The sequence below is a fragment of the Macaca thibetana genome, chromosome 3 (genome assembly GCF_024542745.1).
Source record: "Macaca thibetana thibetana isolate TM-01 chromosome 3, ASM2454274v1, whole genome shotgun sequence".
Classification (NCBI taxonomy): Eukaryota; Metazoa; Chordata; class Mammalia; order Primates; family Cercopithecidae; genus Macaca; species Macaca thibetana.
The window spans coordinates 42,003,975-42,021,464 of record NC_065580.1 but is presented as its reverse complement, the minus strand read 5'-3'; the positions used below and the strand labels follow the sequence as shown (position 1 = coordinate 42,021,464).

At 40.7% G+C, this 17,490-nt stretch overlaps 1 protein-coding gene across 11 annotated transcripts in view; it reads left to right on the top strand.

The window, feature by feature from the left end:
- The window catches only part of ST7 (suppression of tumorigenicity 7), a 279,749-nt gene that overhangs the window by 249,656 nt on the left and 12,603 nt on the right, over positions 1–17,490 (top strand). For all 11 annotated transcript variants that reach the window (XM_050785116.1, XM_050785115.1, XM_050785120.1 and 8 more), the window contains one exon: positions 9,808–9,958. In XM_050785116.1, the coding sequence (XP_050641073.1) occupies positions 9,808–9,958 (151 nt within the window). The remainder of the gene's footprint in view (positions 1–9,807; positions 9,959–17,490) is intronic.

The window sequence follows — 17,490 nt, the reverse complement described above, 5'->3', positions numbered from 1 at the left end:
CTTATTGAGCACTAATTATGTGCCAGCCACTGGGACGCTGGTCAGAACACGATGCGTGCTGTCACAAGAAGTGCTCAGTCATTGAGAAGACAGACTGGGCCGTGCCCCTCTGAGGCAGGCAGAGTGCTGCTGGGCCCACCAGAGCAAGGCAGCCAGCTCACAGTCAGGGTTGGGCCAGATAACCCAGGTACTCTGTAACTTCTAGAAGCTAGATCCTGTGCTTTGCTGTTAGAAACATTCTCCAAGTGTGCAGTGGTAGGAAAGTGGCCTGGCTGTATACAGAATGCCCAAACTTCCCTCTCAACTCTGAAAACCTTGAATGTGGTAGTCCCCAGAATTGAGCCTTGGCTGATAGGAAAGGCTGACCTGGTCAGTATCACCAAGGAGGGCTTCCCAAGTCACGGGTCTTCACTACCACACACAGGTCTCCACTGGCCAGCTTGTGTTTACTTCTACAAAAACAAACAATGTTTAACTTTTATAAAGCAGTAAACATTTTTCCTCTCCTAATTCAGTCTTACATGAAACCTTAATAAATAAGCAAGTAGATGCTCTGCTTGAAACTGGGATGAGAAGTCTGGTGGCCCAGCAACCCCAAGGCCCCTCTGCATACAGTTCAGAAAATAACACATGGCTATGACCCATCACCCCCAGAAAATCCTAAGCTTTTGAGGTCCCACCCATAGAGGAGGAGGCCTCACATCCTCCTCTGAGCAGCAGGGAGGGGGCTGCGGAGCCAGTACCAGTTCCTTAGCATGTCCGAGTGCTGTAGACAGAGCTGCTGAGGGGAAAAAATCAAGAAAACTTGCCAGCACCAACGGGGGATAGCTTTCATCTTAATCTTGCCCCAAATCCCAGAACCAGTAAACCATCTGCTGTCCTCACTGCGCCCGCCCAAGAGGTAGCGGAGGACACAACAGGCAGTCCCAGAGGGTACCGAGGGGAGAAGGGTGCCACACTCCCAGCACTCATTTCAGCAGCGGGGCAGACTGGGGTTGACGCAATATGGAAGTGAGGACCTAGCCTAATACATATTTAGCTTTCAAATTTTAAGTCTAGGAGTGTGGGAAGTCATGAGAAAACAGAGAGGAAAGAATGAAGAATGTTATGACAGAAATGCATTCCCATTAAAAATGTACTTTTTTTTAAAAAAAAGAAAGCTCATCTAATGTTAATCTAGAAACTAGTTTCATGGGGATTTCAAGAGGCTTGTGGAAGAAAACATCGTGGTAATTGTATATGCTAATGGAGTACCTACAGGACATTGTTATAGTGATAGAAATTCTATTTCATGCAAACACTAAAGCAATCCTCCCTTTATATCTTGGTAAAGCTGATTGACAGAGTATAAAATTGCTTTTTAATCCAATTTAGGAAACAAAATGTGTAGTGGGTTTTAGTATTTTAAAATGCTTGAAGCGTGGAAGCAGAAATTCAAAATACCCTGGCAGACTGTCTATGATATTGTATATCAACAGGACATTTTAGAAATATTATTTCAATATAAGTTTCTTTGAATTGAGTCATATTTTGTTCCAAAGCTTTTTTGGATTAGAGTAAGGAGAACGTATTGTGGAAATATGACCCAGAGGAAAATGAACAGAAACCAGTTTTTAGCCACATTTCTCAGGAATAGGAAGTTTGTAAGTCTCTTTCTTTAACAAAAAGTACTGCAGCTGCTTTCTCCAAGACTATCCCCATACAGGCCACCCCCACCAGGCTCATCACCTCTACTGAGGTCACTCTTATTAAGCTCGCTGCCACCTAGGCCACCAGAACCATTGACCTCTTCTCAAATCTCATCCTATTTCATCTCTCCTCGGCATTTGGTCCCACTGACTAAATGCTTTGGTCCCACTGACTGACTGCTTTTTATGTCTTTTTTTTTTTTTTTTTTAATAAGACAGGGTCTTGCTCTGTCACCCAGGCTTGAATGCAGTGGTGCTATCATGGCAATCCTCCCACCTCCACTTCAGTTTTGCCATGTTTCCCAGGCTGGTCTTGAACTCCTGGGCTGAAGAGATTTGCCTGCCTTGGCCTCCCAGTGTACTGGGATTACAGGTGTGAGCCACTGCCCCCGGCCAGCCTTATGTCTTGAGGCCATCTTGACCCCATGACACCTACTCTCTGTGCCACTCCTGTATGTCAGCACTCTCCTCCTCCTCCTTTTCTGTGCTGCCACACACTTATGTTTTCCAGGGAGCTCTGTTCACTGCCCTCTCCCTGATTGCTCGAAGCTGTCTTGAGAGATCTCCGCTGCTCCTACTGCGCAGCTTCCACCTCTGGCCCAGAGCGCCCACATTTGTGTCTCCAGCTTCTCTCCTAAGCTCTAGACCTGCAGACCAAGCTGCCTTCAGGCCATTTTTCCAGGGATGTTCTGCAGGTTCTTCAAGCTGTTTTTGTTACCTTTCCCTGCTAAGCCTCTTCCTCTTCCGGTGTCTTTACGCTAGCTAAGGAACTCACATTATTCTAGTTTCTTACACTAAAAACGTGTCACCTTTGGTTCCTCCCCTCACTCTCACATTTAGTCAGGCGCCAAGTCCTGGAAAAGCTCCTCCTTCATCCCCCAATTTTGTCCCCATCACCTGGACTCTAACAGGAGCTTTTTAAGACTTTGCTAATTTCCATCTCTTCCCTGTCTGTTGATCCTACACGTGATTCACCCATTTCTCTCAAAATTGCAAACTGCACAACTCACTTCCCAGTTGCCTATGGCAGTGATTTCCAAACTGTCCTCTTAGGAGAGCCAGGAGGGTTCCCCAGACCTCTCTCGGGTCCATCCCTCAGATTTCCCCACAGCTTTGTTTTGCATCAGCTTCACAGATTCTAAGTGGTTTTTTTCTCTCTCTCTGAACAAATTACAGCCATCTCTCAGTATCTGCAGGAGATTGGTTCCAGGACCCGTCACATATACCAAAATCTATGCATACTCAAGTCCCCCAGTCAGCCCTGCAGAACCCAATAGAACCTGTGTTATGCAAAAAAATCAGCTATCCGTATATGCAGGTTTCCCATTCCATGAATACTGTATTTTCAATCTGTGTTTGGTTGAAAAAAAATTTGTATAAAAGTGGGCCTGTGCAGTTCAAACCCAGGTTGCTCAAGAGCCAACTGTATTCTGTGTCTAAAAGTTTGAAAACCAGCTACTAAAGGTCAGGGCACCCTCTGGAGCAGATCATGAAGGCCTTTTACAGCCTACTTTTTCTACTTCACTCCTTTGGAGAGTGGCCTGAGTTCAAATGCAGGTTCTGCCACGTGCAACTGTGCGACTCTGAACAAGTTACTTCCTAAAGCCTTCGTTTTCCCATCTGTGAAACAGGAATGGTAATATTAGCTCTGTCACAGACAGTGTTAAGGAGTTACTGAGATAATGCTTGGCACGTGTGTTAGTGCATAATCAGTGTTGGCAATTACCATCATGTTAGTAGTCAGGCCCCACCAGTTTAGAAACACATCATGCCCTTTGATGCCTTGGTTTGCTTTTGGTAGCCTTTGATGCTTTTGGTATACTTTGCCCTTTCATGCTGGTTTGGAATCCCCCCTCCTCATTTTTTCAGTATCAACTCTTATGTAATTAGTAAGATTGATATTTTCATTTTTCTGTGAAGCCTTCTCAGACACAATGCTGTCCATTTGCTTCCTTAGTGCTAAGTTTATACATCTTTCTAAGGTACTCACCATGTTGAATTTTATTCTTTCTCCATACATTCTCTTTTTCTCTCCTTCCCTCCTACTGTCTCTCTCTCCCTCCTCTACTCCTACAAAGACTATGGATCATCAAGGTGGGGACCTGACCTGATTCATGTCCATGCCCTTGAGGTAAATTATGGGTGCTTCCATAGCTGCGTCCTTGGAATACACAAAGGATCCTTCCATATCCATGTCCTTGGATAGCCTGTGGGTGCTCCCCTATCTATATTCTTGGGATACACTGTGAGCCTTCACATATTTTTTGAATGAAGCAAAGTAACCAATGAATAGATAAGTGAACCAGGAAGAAGAAGGTACCTTGTGATGAGGATCCCTGAGTGGTACTGAAATCACCAGGTTTAATTTGACAATTCAGCTTTGCTTTATGCCTGGCTCCGTATTGGTCGGTTAATGACCCTTGGTAGCCAGGTCTCTTCAACTGATCTGCTACTACAATAAAAGTGCTGAAGTATTTTACCCAAAAACAAACTCAGTTATCTGTGGGACATGTATATGTGGAAAACACAAATTACCTCTACAGTAATATGAACATATAATATTTTTTAGTGGCAAAAATATCTACTATTCAATGCACACTTATATGCCAAGTACTATGTGAATGAATGCTTTACATATATTACATAATCTTCAAAAATTAAAACCAGCAAGGTATGTTTTTACTATTCCAGTTTTACAGATGAGCAAACTGAGGTTCAAAGAAATTAAATAACATGTCCAGGGTCTCGTAGCTAAACAGTAGAGCCAGGATTCCAGTAAGTGATTCAGAGTGGCAGATGGTAGATGAGATTAAGGCAAAGAATCCTGGTGACGTGTACCGCATTCTCCATCACCACATGATCTGAGTGAGCTGTGGCTACTTGCAGTGTTTTTTGCCCTGTCCCTGCTTTGTGTCTTACTCATTCCAGGGAGTAAGCAACATTGAAAGTCAGACTATGTGGTGTCTCTCCCAAATAGCACTAGCTTAATTCGCAGAACTCTTTATTGATGTTTTAAAAACATCTTTTCTGGTGTTAGGCCATTTTATCAGAACCAGTTGCACCAAAGCATTGTAGGCATGAAAAAAATTGCTATCTCCAGTTGTCTTTTGTTTGTGTGTTTGTGTGTGTGTGTGTGTGTGTGCATGTGTGTTTTGATGCAAGTCTAGAAAATAGATTTGTATTACATATATACATACATACATGTACATACATATATAGCGAGAAAAAAATAAAAATATTTATTGCAAGCCAGGCATGGTAGCATGTGCCTGTAGTCTTAGTAACTTGGGAGGTGGAGGCAGGAAGATCGCCTGAGCCCAGGAGTTCAAGGTTGCAGTGAGCTATGATTGCACCACTACACTTCAGCCTGGATAACAGAGCGAGACCCCATCCTTTACAAAATGTTTATTATAGAAAACTTGGAAAGCACAGAAAGAGTACAAAAGAAGTTAATCTCCCATTAAAATCAAATATTTAACCACCATGAACATTCAACTTGTGACTTTCCACTGGTTTTTAATGTCTACCTATACATTTTTATTGTCAAAATAATTAATAATCTGCTATGTAAATTGTTAGGGTACATTGATTTTTTTTCATTTAGCAATGTATCATGAACATTTCCCTGTGCTAATACATATTCTTTCATTACCTGGTTTTGGGAGCCACTTAATAGCCATCATTAACTGTGATATAAGTTAATTTACCTGTTTTTTTTTTTTTCACATTTTGCTTATTCCCATACTTTTGCTAATGATTTTTATATGACTTATGCTATTGTTGATATTGCAAATCCCAAAAAAGAGGTGTATGAGTTAATTCTTTGGTATTAACATTTATGTGAATGATAACTATGGGATCATTTTCATTCAAATTATTATAGAATTTTAAGATCTTAGCAAAAAGCACTTTAGCAGCCACCCAAGGTGGCCTCTAATAGGCCACATCTCTTCAGCAGTTTCCTTGACAGCTGAGCCAGTCTTGTCTCAGAGACCTCCATGAGTAGGCGCTGCTCACACCTAAAGACCATAGCTCTCTGCTTCTCTTCATATGCCCTGACTTTAGGTGCTCCTGCAGTGGATGCTGACACAAATAGATTTTGAAAAGTTGCTTCCGAAATTTTTAGAAGCACTGCACTTCAAGATCAGTGTGATTTTATCTGGGAGGGAAGTTAGACGCAGGATGGCGGGCAAGATAGCACAGAATGCTGGCTGAGCTAGTAGAAACCAAGCCATTATTATAGATGGACAAAGCGTGTTCTCTGATTTGCAAGCTATAGTTATTCTAATTGATTTCTGCATACTTGTGGATAGGGATCTGCCCTCTTCCATTTATTTTTCTCCTGACAAGTAAGACGTGAAATGTTGTTCCATGCTTTTCTAATTTAAATGTTGTACATGTTGAGAACTGATCTTGCCAGCCATTTTAAGCCTGGCCAAAAACATAACACATTGTTGTTATTAGCCTTCACCATTTAGTTAGGGCCAATATTTTGTTTAGAATTATAAAGGAGTATAAATCTCTTTTATAGTCATAGCCGATTGCTGCCATAAGGTAGATAAGATGAGAAGGCAGAGTTATTTCCTTAATGTGTTGCTTTGGTTAGCCTCATAAGGCTGATTAGGCCAGGGATGTTCACTTTGAGAGACTTCTTGGGAAGTAAGATTTCATTTTAATTCAGCTTAAAAAAATATTACCTTGATGTGCAAGGCTCTGTAGGAGGTGCGGGAGGGGAAATTAAGATGCAGATGACAAGGTTCATGCTCTTGCGGGTCTTATGATTCAACAGAGAAACAAGATACATGATAACTAATATAAGGTGGCATGTGAGTAGTACACATACACAAAGATTAGAGAGCGCTTAGAGGAGAAACAGCATTACCTCATGGCCTGTGTTTGGGGCTGTGGATGATGGCCTTGAGGCCATATGCATCCCACTGAGCCTGCAGGCTGAGTAAGCCATCTGTCTCACACACATGTGTACTACTATTTTTCAAATGTTTTATGTGTAGATGCCCTGGTGGCCAACAATGCTTTTAGATTAATTTTTGTTTTATTACATTTATTGTAGCTTTTTGTCATATTGTATATTTTCAGTCAGTAGCTACTACCCTGATGATTCCTATCATGAACACCTTTGAAATTTTTTCATGTTAAAAATTGGTCCAGTTATCCAAAGATGAAAAACCATTGTCTACGGCAGCCTTCAATGCTGTCCAAAAGACTTTTCTGTGATCATGGAAATATTCCCTGCATTGTCCAATACAGTAGTTATTAGCCACATGCAGTACCTGAGCACTTGAAATATGGCTAGTGAGATGGAAGAACTGAATTTTTAATTTTGTTTGGTTTTAATTAATTTAAATATAAATAGCCACGTGGTAGAAACTGTCGTATTGAACAGGGATAGCACATATCTATAATGTCTCTTTGTCAGGAATTTTTGGAACTCCTACCCTCCCCTGCCAGTTGACTTGTCCTGCCTCCTGCTAGCTTATCTTTTCTTTTCTTTTTTTTTTTTTTTTAGATGGAGTCTTGCTCTGTCGCCCAGGCTAGAGTGCAGTGGCACAGTCTCGGCTCACTGCAACCTCTGCCTCCTGGGTGCAAGCAATTCTCTGCCTTAGCCTCCTGAGCAGCTGGGATTATAGGCACCCACCACCACACCCAGCTAATTTTTGTATTTTTAGTAGAGATAGAGTTTCACCATCTTGGCCAGGCTGGTCTTGAACTCCTGACCTCGTGATCCACCCTCCACGACCTCCCAAAGTGATGGGATTATAGCTGTCAGCCACTGCACCTGGCCTTGCTAGTTTATTTTCTACCCACAAATGTGGGTGACTACCAGGCCCACTCCTTCTCAGGTGCCCCTATTCCTGAAGGTTCTTTAGGCTAAGAGAAGAGTTCTTTCATAGATCCTTAATCAAATGTAAAAGCCTTTTCTAATCATAGAAATGAGAAGAATGGGAGTTTACATTTATAGCCACCATCTGATTTCAGGGGCTTTAAGGAGATTTCTGTATACCTGGGACACATGAGTTAGTTGTTTTCATATTTTATTTGTTTCAAATTTTATAAGCATGATCCTTCTTTAAAAATTGACTATTTGATAGACGTGGTGACTATGAATAATTAGAAAATCAGATGAAAATCTTATTCCGGGGCTCTCATTAGGCCAGAAATCTCCCTTCTCCATTGTTTTTTTGATGATGATTATTATGGATAACCAAATGCTCTTCCTTCTCCAACTTACCCTGAAACAATTAATACAGTTCATAACACTTTACAAGTTATTTATTTTTCTCATGACTCATAGCCTCGGAGTCCTTTAAGACCATCACTGGCAGTAGCAATGTACATTTTAATGGTTCCTATTAAGGTAACAAAATCACAAGAGGATAGCCAGGTAACTCCAAACATAAAATTCACCATAAAGTAAATATAACTGTATTATGACTGATACTCATTATAAACATAGTGCAAATTGGATTGCTAGGTAATTCTCTATTGTTATTTTTCGAAAAAGACTTTTGTCTTGCACTGTTTTAAAACAAGACATTAGGAGGAAAGCAGTAGTTCATAGAATCCAAAAAGGCAGATGGCCAGAAAGTTCTTTTAGAACGCATGTTTGAGGAGTTCTACCAAAATAACAAACACCTGTCATGGCCAGCCTGGAAATGGGTCCCAGGTCTTTCTGTGGAGTGAGGCTTTCTATCCTACCTCCTCCCAAGTGTGACGACCATATCACTGTCCTCCTGCTGCTCTCTGGGTGTCTCTCTTTCACTTCCCTACTCTTTCTGCTTTGAGGCCAGAAGCTTGGAGGTGTCTTCAGATATCAGACCCAGAGTGAGGAAAGTTGCCTGCATGTGTTCTCCTGGCTCCTGCCGGGCCATACACCTCGACACCAAGCGTGCCAATGGGAGAGGAAGCTTAAGGGCAACTGGGTGATGCCCAAAGGGTACAAATCCTCAACTAGATGACAGGGAAACATTGATAGTTGTGCCATAGTGTCCATTCTGTATACCATGACTCTTCTACCTTTCACTGTCTTTCATAAACTTCCACGGACAGAAAAATACGTAGGCAATTATTTCTGATAGTAACATTTTGGAACACCTTTTTTTAGCACTTGCTCTTGCTGTCCATATCCCTCTGTAGTCTGTTAGTCTCCATTTTAAAGGAGATTGCATGGGCTATTGTTATGTTTGTCTTTGGTGGTGGTGGTGGGGTGGGGGTGTGGGTGTGGTTGTGGGTGTGGTTGTGGGTGTGGGTGTGGGTGTCACGGATGGAACCAGGAGGGGAGAATGCCAGCCAGAAAAGAAAGGTTAACATTTGCAATTATAAAATAACCTTCAAAAATTGCTCCCTATCTATCCTATAGTAAAACAGAAGAATAAAAATGGAAACGTAGTCTTTTCTCAGCCCCCAGGAAGTATATCCATTCTTGCCCTATACTCCTACCCACTTTGTAGAAGATAGCAATGAAGAGGTGTATGCTGAGACCCCCATTCCCCACCCCCACTCCCTAGTCTTTGGGAAAGGATCTAAGAGTGTCACAGTTTAGGGTCTATAACGCTCCCCTCCCTTGGGTCTTCCCATGCTCTGGCTGCCACCCTTCCTCCCTGTAGCACTTGAGCAGCTGTGGGTGGCTCTTTTCATAGGACAAGATTCTTCTCCTTGATACATGTGTGTAGAAAAAAATAGTGGACAGTGCTACTCAATCTCAAATCTTTGTACTGCACTTGGTTTAACCACATAACTTTTTAACCTTCATGTGTCCATTTTATAAGGTTTCATTCTGCTTCCAAAATTATACCAAATTATCATGTCTTCCACATTTTCCTTTATGCTATTTGAGTCTTATGTATTTCTTTGATTAGAGTGTCTTAGCCTGAAAGCCTCTGATCTTCACTGTAGGAAACTAGTACAAGGCTAATCATCTGTCAGCAAACTTTGTGTTGCTGGATGTTTTAGTAATTGCCTTCAAATGTAGTAATGAGGTTTCAGGTTTAATGAAATGCTTATAAATGGTGGCTTTAGGGAAATCAACTGCTCTATTTTCAATACTGAATTCCAAATTACTTATGTATTAACACAACTGTGTCCTGCTTTTTTATTTCAGTACCTACTAGAAATGAAAAGCTTAATCCTACCCCCAGAACATATCCTGAAGAGAGGAGACAGTGAAGCAATAGCATATGCATTCTTTCATCTTGCACACTGGAAGAGAGTGGAAGGGGCTTTGAATCTTTTGCATTGTACGTGGGAAGGCAGTAAGTACTCTTCTTTTTTTGAAACATTTTTAAGAGCATGAAGAGGTGCTAAACTGTTTTTGCACTGAGTGTTTATGATGAATAATGAAGATTTACATATGTACTGCTCTTGTGTTCTGTGATGGCGCATCTAAGCCAGTTAGTGACTTAGGTTCTTCCATCCCCCGGTGGTGGTGGATATTCCTGTGATGAGGCCATTTCCACAGCTCAGAAGGGTAAGTTTATGTTATAGAAGGGGTGAACCCAGATGTTCTTCAAAGGGGCACCCTGTCACCCTGAAAACCCTGTTTGGAAACTTGGACAGCCCCACAGCATCCTGGTAATCTTTGGCATGGGGTTAGGCTTCGTGCTGGACGCTGATGACCACTTCTTGATGGCCTTTCTGGGAGGGTTGGCTAAGAGCCACAGTTATCCTCCACTGGAGTCAGAGTGACTACCCAAAAAGGTGTGGCAGTTATGCTCAAACCAAGAACAGTGGCCATTGAACCCTAGTGTTTGCTAGGAGTTGTAGCATTCATGTATTAATGGATAAATGCTTGGTAGATGAATGTAGGGATAAATAAATCTGCGGGCTTGTTCTCCATAGATATTATTCCATGTAAGGAGAAGAGGCTGTAATGGTGGGTGAGACATGCTCCCTGCCTTGGAGAAGCATGTCATCTAATTGGGAAGAGGAACCAGCAGCACGTGGCAGCTGCCTGTTGATTTTTCAGAAGGGAGAGGTTATGGGGTGGAGTGATCATGGTTAACATTATGAGTCAGATGAGATTTGAACCAAGCCTTGAAGAAGTAGGACAGTATTATAAGCAAGGACACTGTGTGAAGAAATGGTAAGTGGTGGGGCTATTTGAGAGAATGTAAATTAAGGAAAAAAGCCAAGACTATGAATTATTGGACAACATGTGCACATGTGCATTGACACTCTGCTAGCATTAATTTTAGCAAAACAAATACAATATGAAGCATGGCTTTCTTTTTCCACCCATGGGAAACTAAAACAATAAATGATTAGAGTTTTCTGACAGTTTTTTCCTAGCTCACCCTTACTCTGATCAACCCCTCAAACAAGTGTCTTTTTAATCCTTTCACTCTGTTTATCTTTGCTGCTTCCATTTTCATTTTGATAATCTGCTCCTCCCTTTTCCTGCCCTTCCCTAACCCATCAGGAGTCCAAGTTGGTGTAGGAAGGGAGGTTGGGGGAGCAAAATGGGATGGTATAAAAATAAGCTAGAGATGGGACTCAAAGTTGATTGAAAATTTTTGTTTAGTTTTGAAAATATCTCTTTAGCGAATTAGTAATGGTTCTGCTTCTATAGATTACTATTTATAACTTGAAGGAGGATTTGATCAGTGCCTCTGCCCCTCCTCAGTAAGTGTAATAGCACACTCCAGGTGGCCTGGGTGGCACCAGCAACTGTATTTAAATGGGTTAAGACACACCATACTCCACTCAGGGTGTGTGTGAGCACAGTCATGATTCCTTCTGGCTTGTGCTTCCTGTTGTATGTAAGGTGTTCTATCAGAAAGGAACACAATACATGTTTATTTAAGCATGAGAAAGAGACAGAAAAGCCCAACAGGACTGAATGTGAGAGGCCTTACTTAGTGTCAGTTGTGGAGAAATTAAATGGACAAGTTGGCTTGCCAAATACTTGTAGATTGGTCTCTTGGAAACAATAATAGAAGCTCATCCATTGGGTCTCATAGAAAAGAAAGTTACCTGTCCTATAGAAGAGACCCAAAGAAAGGTTGGGGCAAAGGGTAATAAAGACATGGTATCACCATAGAAAAATGGTATCACTATAGAAAAAATAAAAATCCTTCAAAGAGTAACTGGAAACTCCCTTTAGAAATTAGTTATCCATGTGGTCAGATAACAATGGGGAGATGCTCTGATCCACTGGAAGGATGATGGGATTAAAAGAAACATGAAGTGAAACAGGGAGCTACAAAATCAAGCAGGATAGCTGTATGGGGATTTAATTTTCTCAAATTGGCAGAATGCTTTATTAGGATAAAAAGAGGGGGTGGGTTTTCAGACATAACACAGTATGGCCAGGTACCTACAGGAAAGGGAAATTCTGCAGTTGATCCTTACAGATAAGCAGGAACCACTCTGGAGAAGTGTTTGTGAAAATCAGGTAGCTGTGATCCCAGCCAAAGTCACTTACATTGCCATTCAGTTTTCACAGAGAGCCATAACATTCAATTTTAGAAAAGAGGACTGTGGAAGTGCTTACTATATGCTAAATGCTTGAGAATGCCACGAACCTTGAAGAGTGTTTGTTTAACTGGGTAATTTACAGAGGTTTTGCATTTACATCATTCACTCTTCCTGATAATATTTTGAGTTAGGCCGGACAGAGGTGGCCATCTCAATTTTTCAAGAGAGGAAACGGGTTCATTGAGATCAGTGTCTTGTTGAAGGTCCTGTGGCCACTGTTGGGGAGCCAGGATGTAAACCCAAGTTCACTTTTCCTTCACTGTACTAAACAACAGATTAAGAATACAAAGATCAGTCATCTGTGAAACATTTGTTTGGAAGCCCACAATTGAAATTTACATCACTACTTACAGCGTAGGGTGTATTTATTGCACCTGATCTCTCTGTAGTGTTTAGAAAGTTAATCATCCTATATAAAATTGTATTTTGTTGTTTAATACTGACTTAAACCTTTTAAATATCAAATGAGACCAATTTTATAAAATAAATAACAGGTATGTATAAATAAATGAAAGAGACTATAAGTAAATAAGTTTGTTTTAAGTGATTATCACTCAATTGTGGATTTTAAGTAATTTCTTTTTTCTTCATATTTCTGTTTTTAAATTTTCAACAAGCATAAATATGTATATATATATATACACATATGTATACACATATATTTAAAAAACATCTCATTACAGATGTTTTTGGTCTTTTTTAAAAACAAAGCTGTAAATATCATGCAATTTAGAAGAAAGAATTACCCCTCCAAACCCAGACAATCTTATCCAGTCTTTTGACATCGCTTCTGGATCTGTGTTCATTCTAAGTTAAATGGAGGTTCAGAGCTCTGGATTTTCCATCAGATGACCTGGATTAGAATTCTGACTCAGCTACTTACAGTAGCATTTACTTAACTTTAGTAATTTTTAGAAACTGTGAAGCACTAATGATACTGAATGCCATACCCCACCCACCCCAGACTGGTGACTTCAGGGCAGTTGCCACAGCTCCCTCTCAGGTCAGCTGGCCATGTATAGGCAGCCTGTGCAGGAGCAAAGGAGGCTGCACTTCTGCCAGTGCACCACTTGGTGGTGCCTTTTGATGTCTCCAGCCTCATAGTTTAGGTTTTCTCCTTTGAGTCATTTTTATCTTCATTCTGAAATTTAAGACCATTCCCCAACTCCCTTCCAGCTTCCGTTTTTCATTAGAAAGAAAATTCAGGGAAGAAAGTAACAGTACCTAATTTTACTGGGTTCCATGTTCAAAATGATTATTAGTAAATTTGGGAGATTTAAAACAAATTTTTAGTTTCTGTCAAAAGTGTTTGTTGGGGGTAGGGGTGTAGGTGTATTTTGTTTTGATTTTTAATGAATGTTAGAACATTAGTCATCCTTAATTAGTGGAATTAAGTGAGTTTTCCTCCAATCAAGCTAAAAAAAACCTCCCATTTTTGATAAAACCCCAAAGTCCAGCTGATGCATGGCAGAGATTGTTTGGGTTTGAAACATATGGTAGTTAAAAAAAAAAAAAAAAAAACTGAATCCTCAACCACAAATACATCAGCATTTCAAAGGTTTCCAAAATGTTTGATTCATCACTGTCACAGCCCCTGAAAGTACACAATATGTTCCAAGTAATTAAGAAAGGGCGAGGGTTTTAATGTACAAGATTTTATAATATGTTTCCAGCTCATTACATAGCTGCCACCTTATCTGAATCGTATTTATTTTAAACACTGTCTGTTCTGGTGATCCTCACATACATGCACCACTGGAAGTATGAGTTGAACGAAAAAAAAGAGAAATGAAGGGTCTTGTTTGAGCTGGGTCTTCTTTACAAGGGTATTACACCTATGGGGCCCTATTTTATTTTTATTTTTTATTTTTGCTGGGGCCGTATTTTAAATGGCACATTCTCTGTGTTACCTGTATTAATACTGATGTGGTTTTATCTCCTTCCTATCTTGATCTTTTCAGGGCTCTGTTTTGGCTGTATTTATTTTAGAAAGCGGGGTTGCCTGCCGACCACAACTGTGAACTTTAATTTTCTAGTTCTGCATATCAGGAGGCTAGTCTGCCATGGGGTATATCACTTAGCCTTTCTTTGTTTCTGTTTTTTTCTACTTGACCAAGTAAGACTCTTTATTTTCTTTTTAGAGATCCCCCCGCCCCAAAGAATCCACTAAATAATGTATAAGATTTGAGGGTGGTGTTTTTTAGGGGAACTAAGGCTGAGTATTTCTTTTGAGAGGGGAAAATGGCCCATTGTTGAAGCATAGGATGAGATTCTGATTCTAATTTATTCTCTTTGAACCTGATGGCAAATGCTGCTCACTGTAAGATGTGGTTCTTAGGGCATTTCCTCTAGCCAAACTTTTCCTCCATAAGGCTGGCATCTTTTGAACTACGAAAGAGAAATTCTACCACCCTCCCCCATAGATCCAAGGCTAAATTTTGTAATTTGGGAGAAAGCAATGATGGGCTACAGTCTCTGGTCATAGCTAACTTACCCTAATAGCCAGGCTCCAGATATCATATGATGGTTCCCCACCTACTGCCCAGTAGAACCAACTTGCTCCTTTCCTTTATTCAGTCTTGGTGACTGGCTATCATATGGGTCCACCTTTAAAAAGGAAAATTCTGTCTCTGCTTGATTTTGCATTTATTCATTCATTACTTTATTCAACAGACATTTATTGAGTCCCTCCTTTGTGCCAGGCATTGGGTTGAGGAGATCAAGATGAATAGGAATCTGAAATGCTTTGGGAGGAATGTTTTTGTGTGTGTGTGTGTGTGTGTGTGTACAGTGTATATAAGCAAAAAATACACACACACACACCCCACATTAGATAGATAGATAGTAGTGCTTGTATCCACACTATCTATCATGAAAGTAGGAACTGAGTATTAGAGTGGTGAGGGTCACTAGGAAGTTAGTGAGTCTGCTGTAAGACCCTAGAATTTCAGAGTAGAACATCATTTAATCCAACTAAGGGAAAGTGTTTTTCCCAAGGTCACACAATTAGGTGGTGAAAGCATGGGATCACAACCCAGCCTTTTGACTTTTGAATTTTCTTTGTTGCTGCACCCAAATGCCTCACTAAAAACAGATGGCCTTTGTGGCTGGTTAGCTACATTGAACTTAAAGGTAAGGACATGAAATTTGCAATTTGGTGACAATTTCCTGTTCTATCACTTGCATTTCTAAGTATTAACAAACAAGCAGAATTTTTATGTATAAGCTAGAGTATGACCTGATAGAGAAAGTAGGAACTTTAGGTTTAATAGAGAGAGGGATATGGGGGAAAGAGAAACCCAACCTTTATTGAGCAGCCAGGCACTATATGTGGATGCCTTGACCTCTGCTGTTACACTTAGTTCCTTTACCAGCCTTTGGAGGCCTGTGGTATTCTCGTTTTACAGATGAAGAGCCAGGGACACAGATTAACAACCCACCCAAAGTCATACGCTAGTGAGCCTGGGCAGGTCCTGCTCATCCTTTAGATGCCACTCTGGCTGCTCTGCCATTATGTACAGACAGCACCGTGACTCCCTTGGAGGTGTTCATCACCGTGGGAACCTTTGCTCTTACTTTCATAATTGGATCCTGCTTCTGGCACTTGGTGGTGAGCTCCATGAGGGCAGGGGCAGTGTGTGCTGTGCTCTCACCTTTGTGTGCTTGTCACATAAGAAGCCACTCACCTTTTGACAAATGACTGATTATAAGAAGTAGAGCTGGGATTCAAACTCAGTTCCCTCTATTACAAATAATCTGTATAAAGTTATCTAAGATACTCTTAGATTAATTACATTCTATCCTTGCCTATCTGGTAGGTAGAGTAAGAAGAGGTCATTAGAAGTCATTGGGAAAATCAGGAATTAACTTGTTCATGTATCCATCCTTTTGTCGTTTCTTTGGTTCTGGTGATTTTTACCCCCAGTATCAATTGAGAATCTCTGATGGGAACAGCACTGATAGACTTGGAACCAAGAAAATGTGTCTGGTCAGGGATAGAAGAAGGCAGCATTGTGCCGCAGACTTGACTGTGAAGACATGATCTGTTCTTTCACTAATTCCCAGTTTCATTTTGACCCTTCAACAAATGCACAACCAAAATCAAGGTAGGGGAAGGGATGGCACACAGAAGAAAGTGCAGAAATATCATTTGTATACCATGTATTCACTCTGAGTGGCCTAGCTTTTTTGTTTTGTTTTTAACCCAATACATGTGTATTTTTAATTCCTCTGAAATTTGTGTTTTCTCAAGGATTTTTAGGTCTGTACTCATTCATAAAATAGATCTGTTCAAATGACCTTTTTCTGTTCTTATTGGCACCGCCAAATCAGTGTGTTTTTAATACTTAGATTAGCAAAATTTCTGGACAGTTGGCAAAAGGCACAAGGCTGTCATGGAGCAGTTGCATGTCTTAGCAGTGAAAGGGACCAGGAGGTGGGAGGTGACGCTGGCAAGGCTTGTGCAGTGCCTTTCCCGGCCTCTCTCCGGACCTCCCCTGCTTATCTCACACTTGACTGGGCCCTGCACTGCAGGGTGGGTAAAGGATAGAATTGCAAGCAGAAATTGTATTTGCTTTTGTTTAGTGAAGCCAAAAGCCTTATTATTATTTTATGAGCTCAATGCAAATGACAGCTGACATGAGAGAGATTTTAAGACCACCATAAGCATCTTTATAATCATGGGGGTGGAGGGCAATCCGGGAAGAGGGTGTGGGTGGGTGGCTGTGTGTACACATGCACTCTTTTTAAAGTTGTATTGTGTCTCTAACCTCTCCAAAAAGGCCAGAACCAATTAGAAAAAGGAAAAGGCCAACTTGACGCACAAAATTCTGTATGCGTGCCAAATATTGGAGTGAAAAACATGTAGCATTTGACTGAAAAGACACCAACCAACCATTAGATTTCTATGGTTGAACACTCTCAAGATCTTGCACTCCTGTATTTCATTTAAAAAATTACTCCCTGAAGTGCAAACTGACTTCAATTTTGAATAAAATTTAGCATTCAAATTTATAGCCACTTTGAAAACTGAGGGTTTATATTTATATCATATGAACTTGAACAGATTCTTAATTACAGCAACCCAGCAGCCCTTTGCACATGGAGAATCTGGATTTGGGGGAAAAAAAAAAAAAAAAAAAAAAAAAACTTCCCACGTAGGTTTTTCCACATTTTTCAGATGCTTTTGTAGCAGCCATCATTTATGGGAAATGGCATTAAAATCCTGCCATAATGTAGTTTACGTTTAAATCCAGTACTTCCCAGAAGAGATTGTAGTGTATCCTATAAAGGCACTAAAAAGCTTATT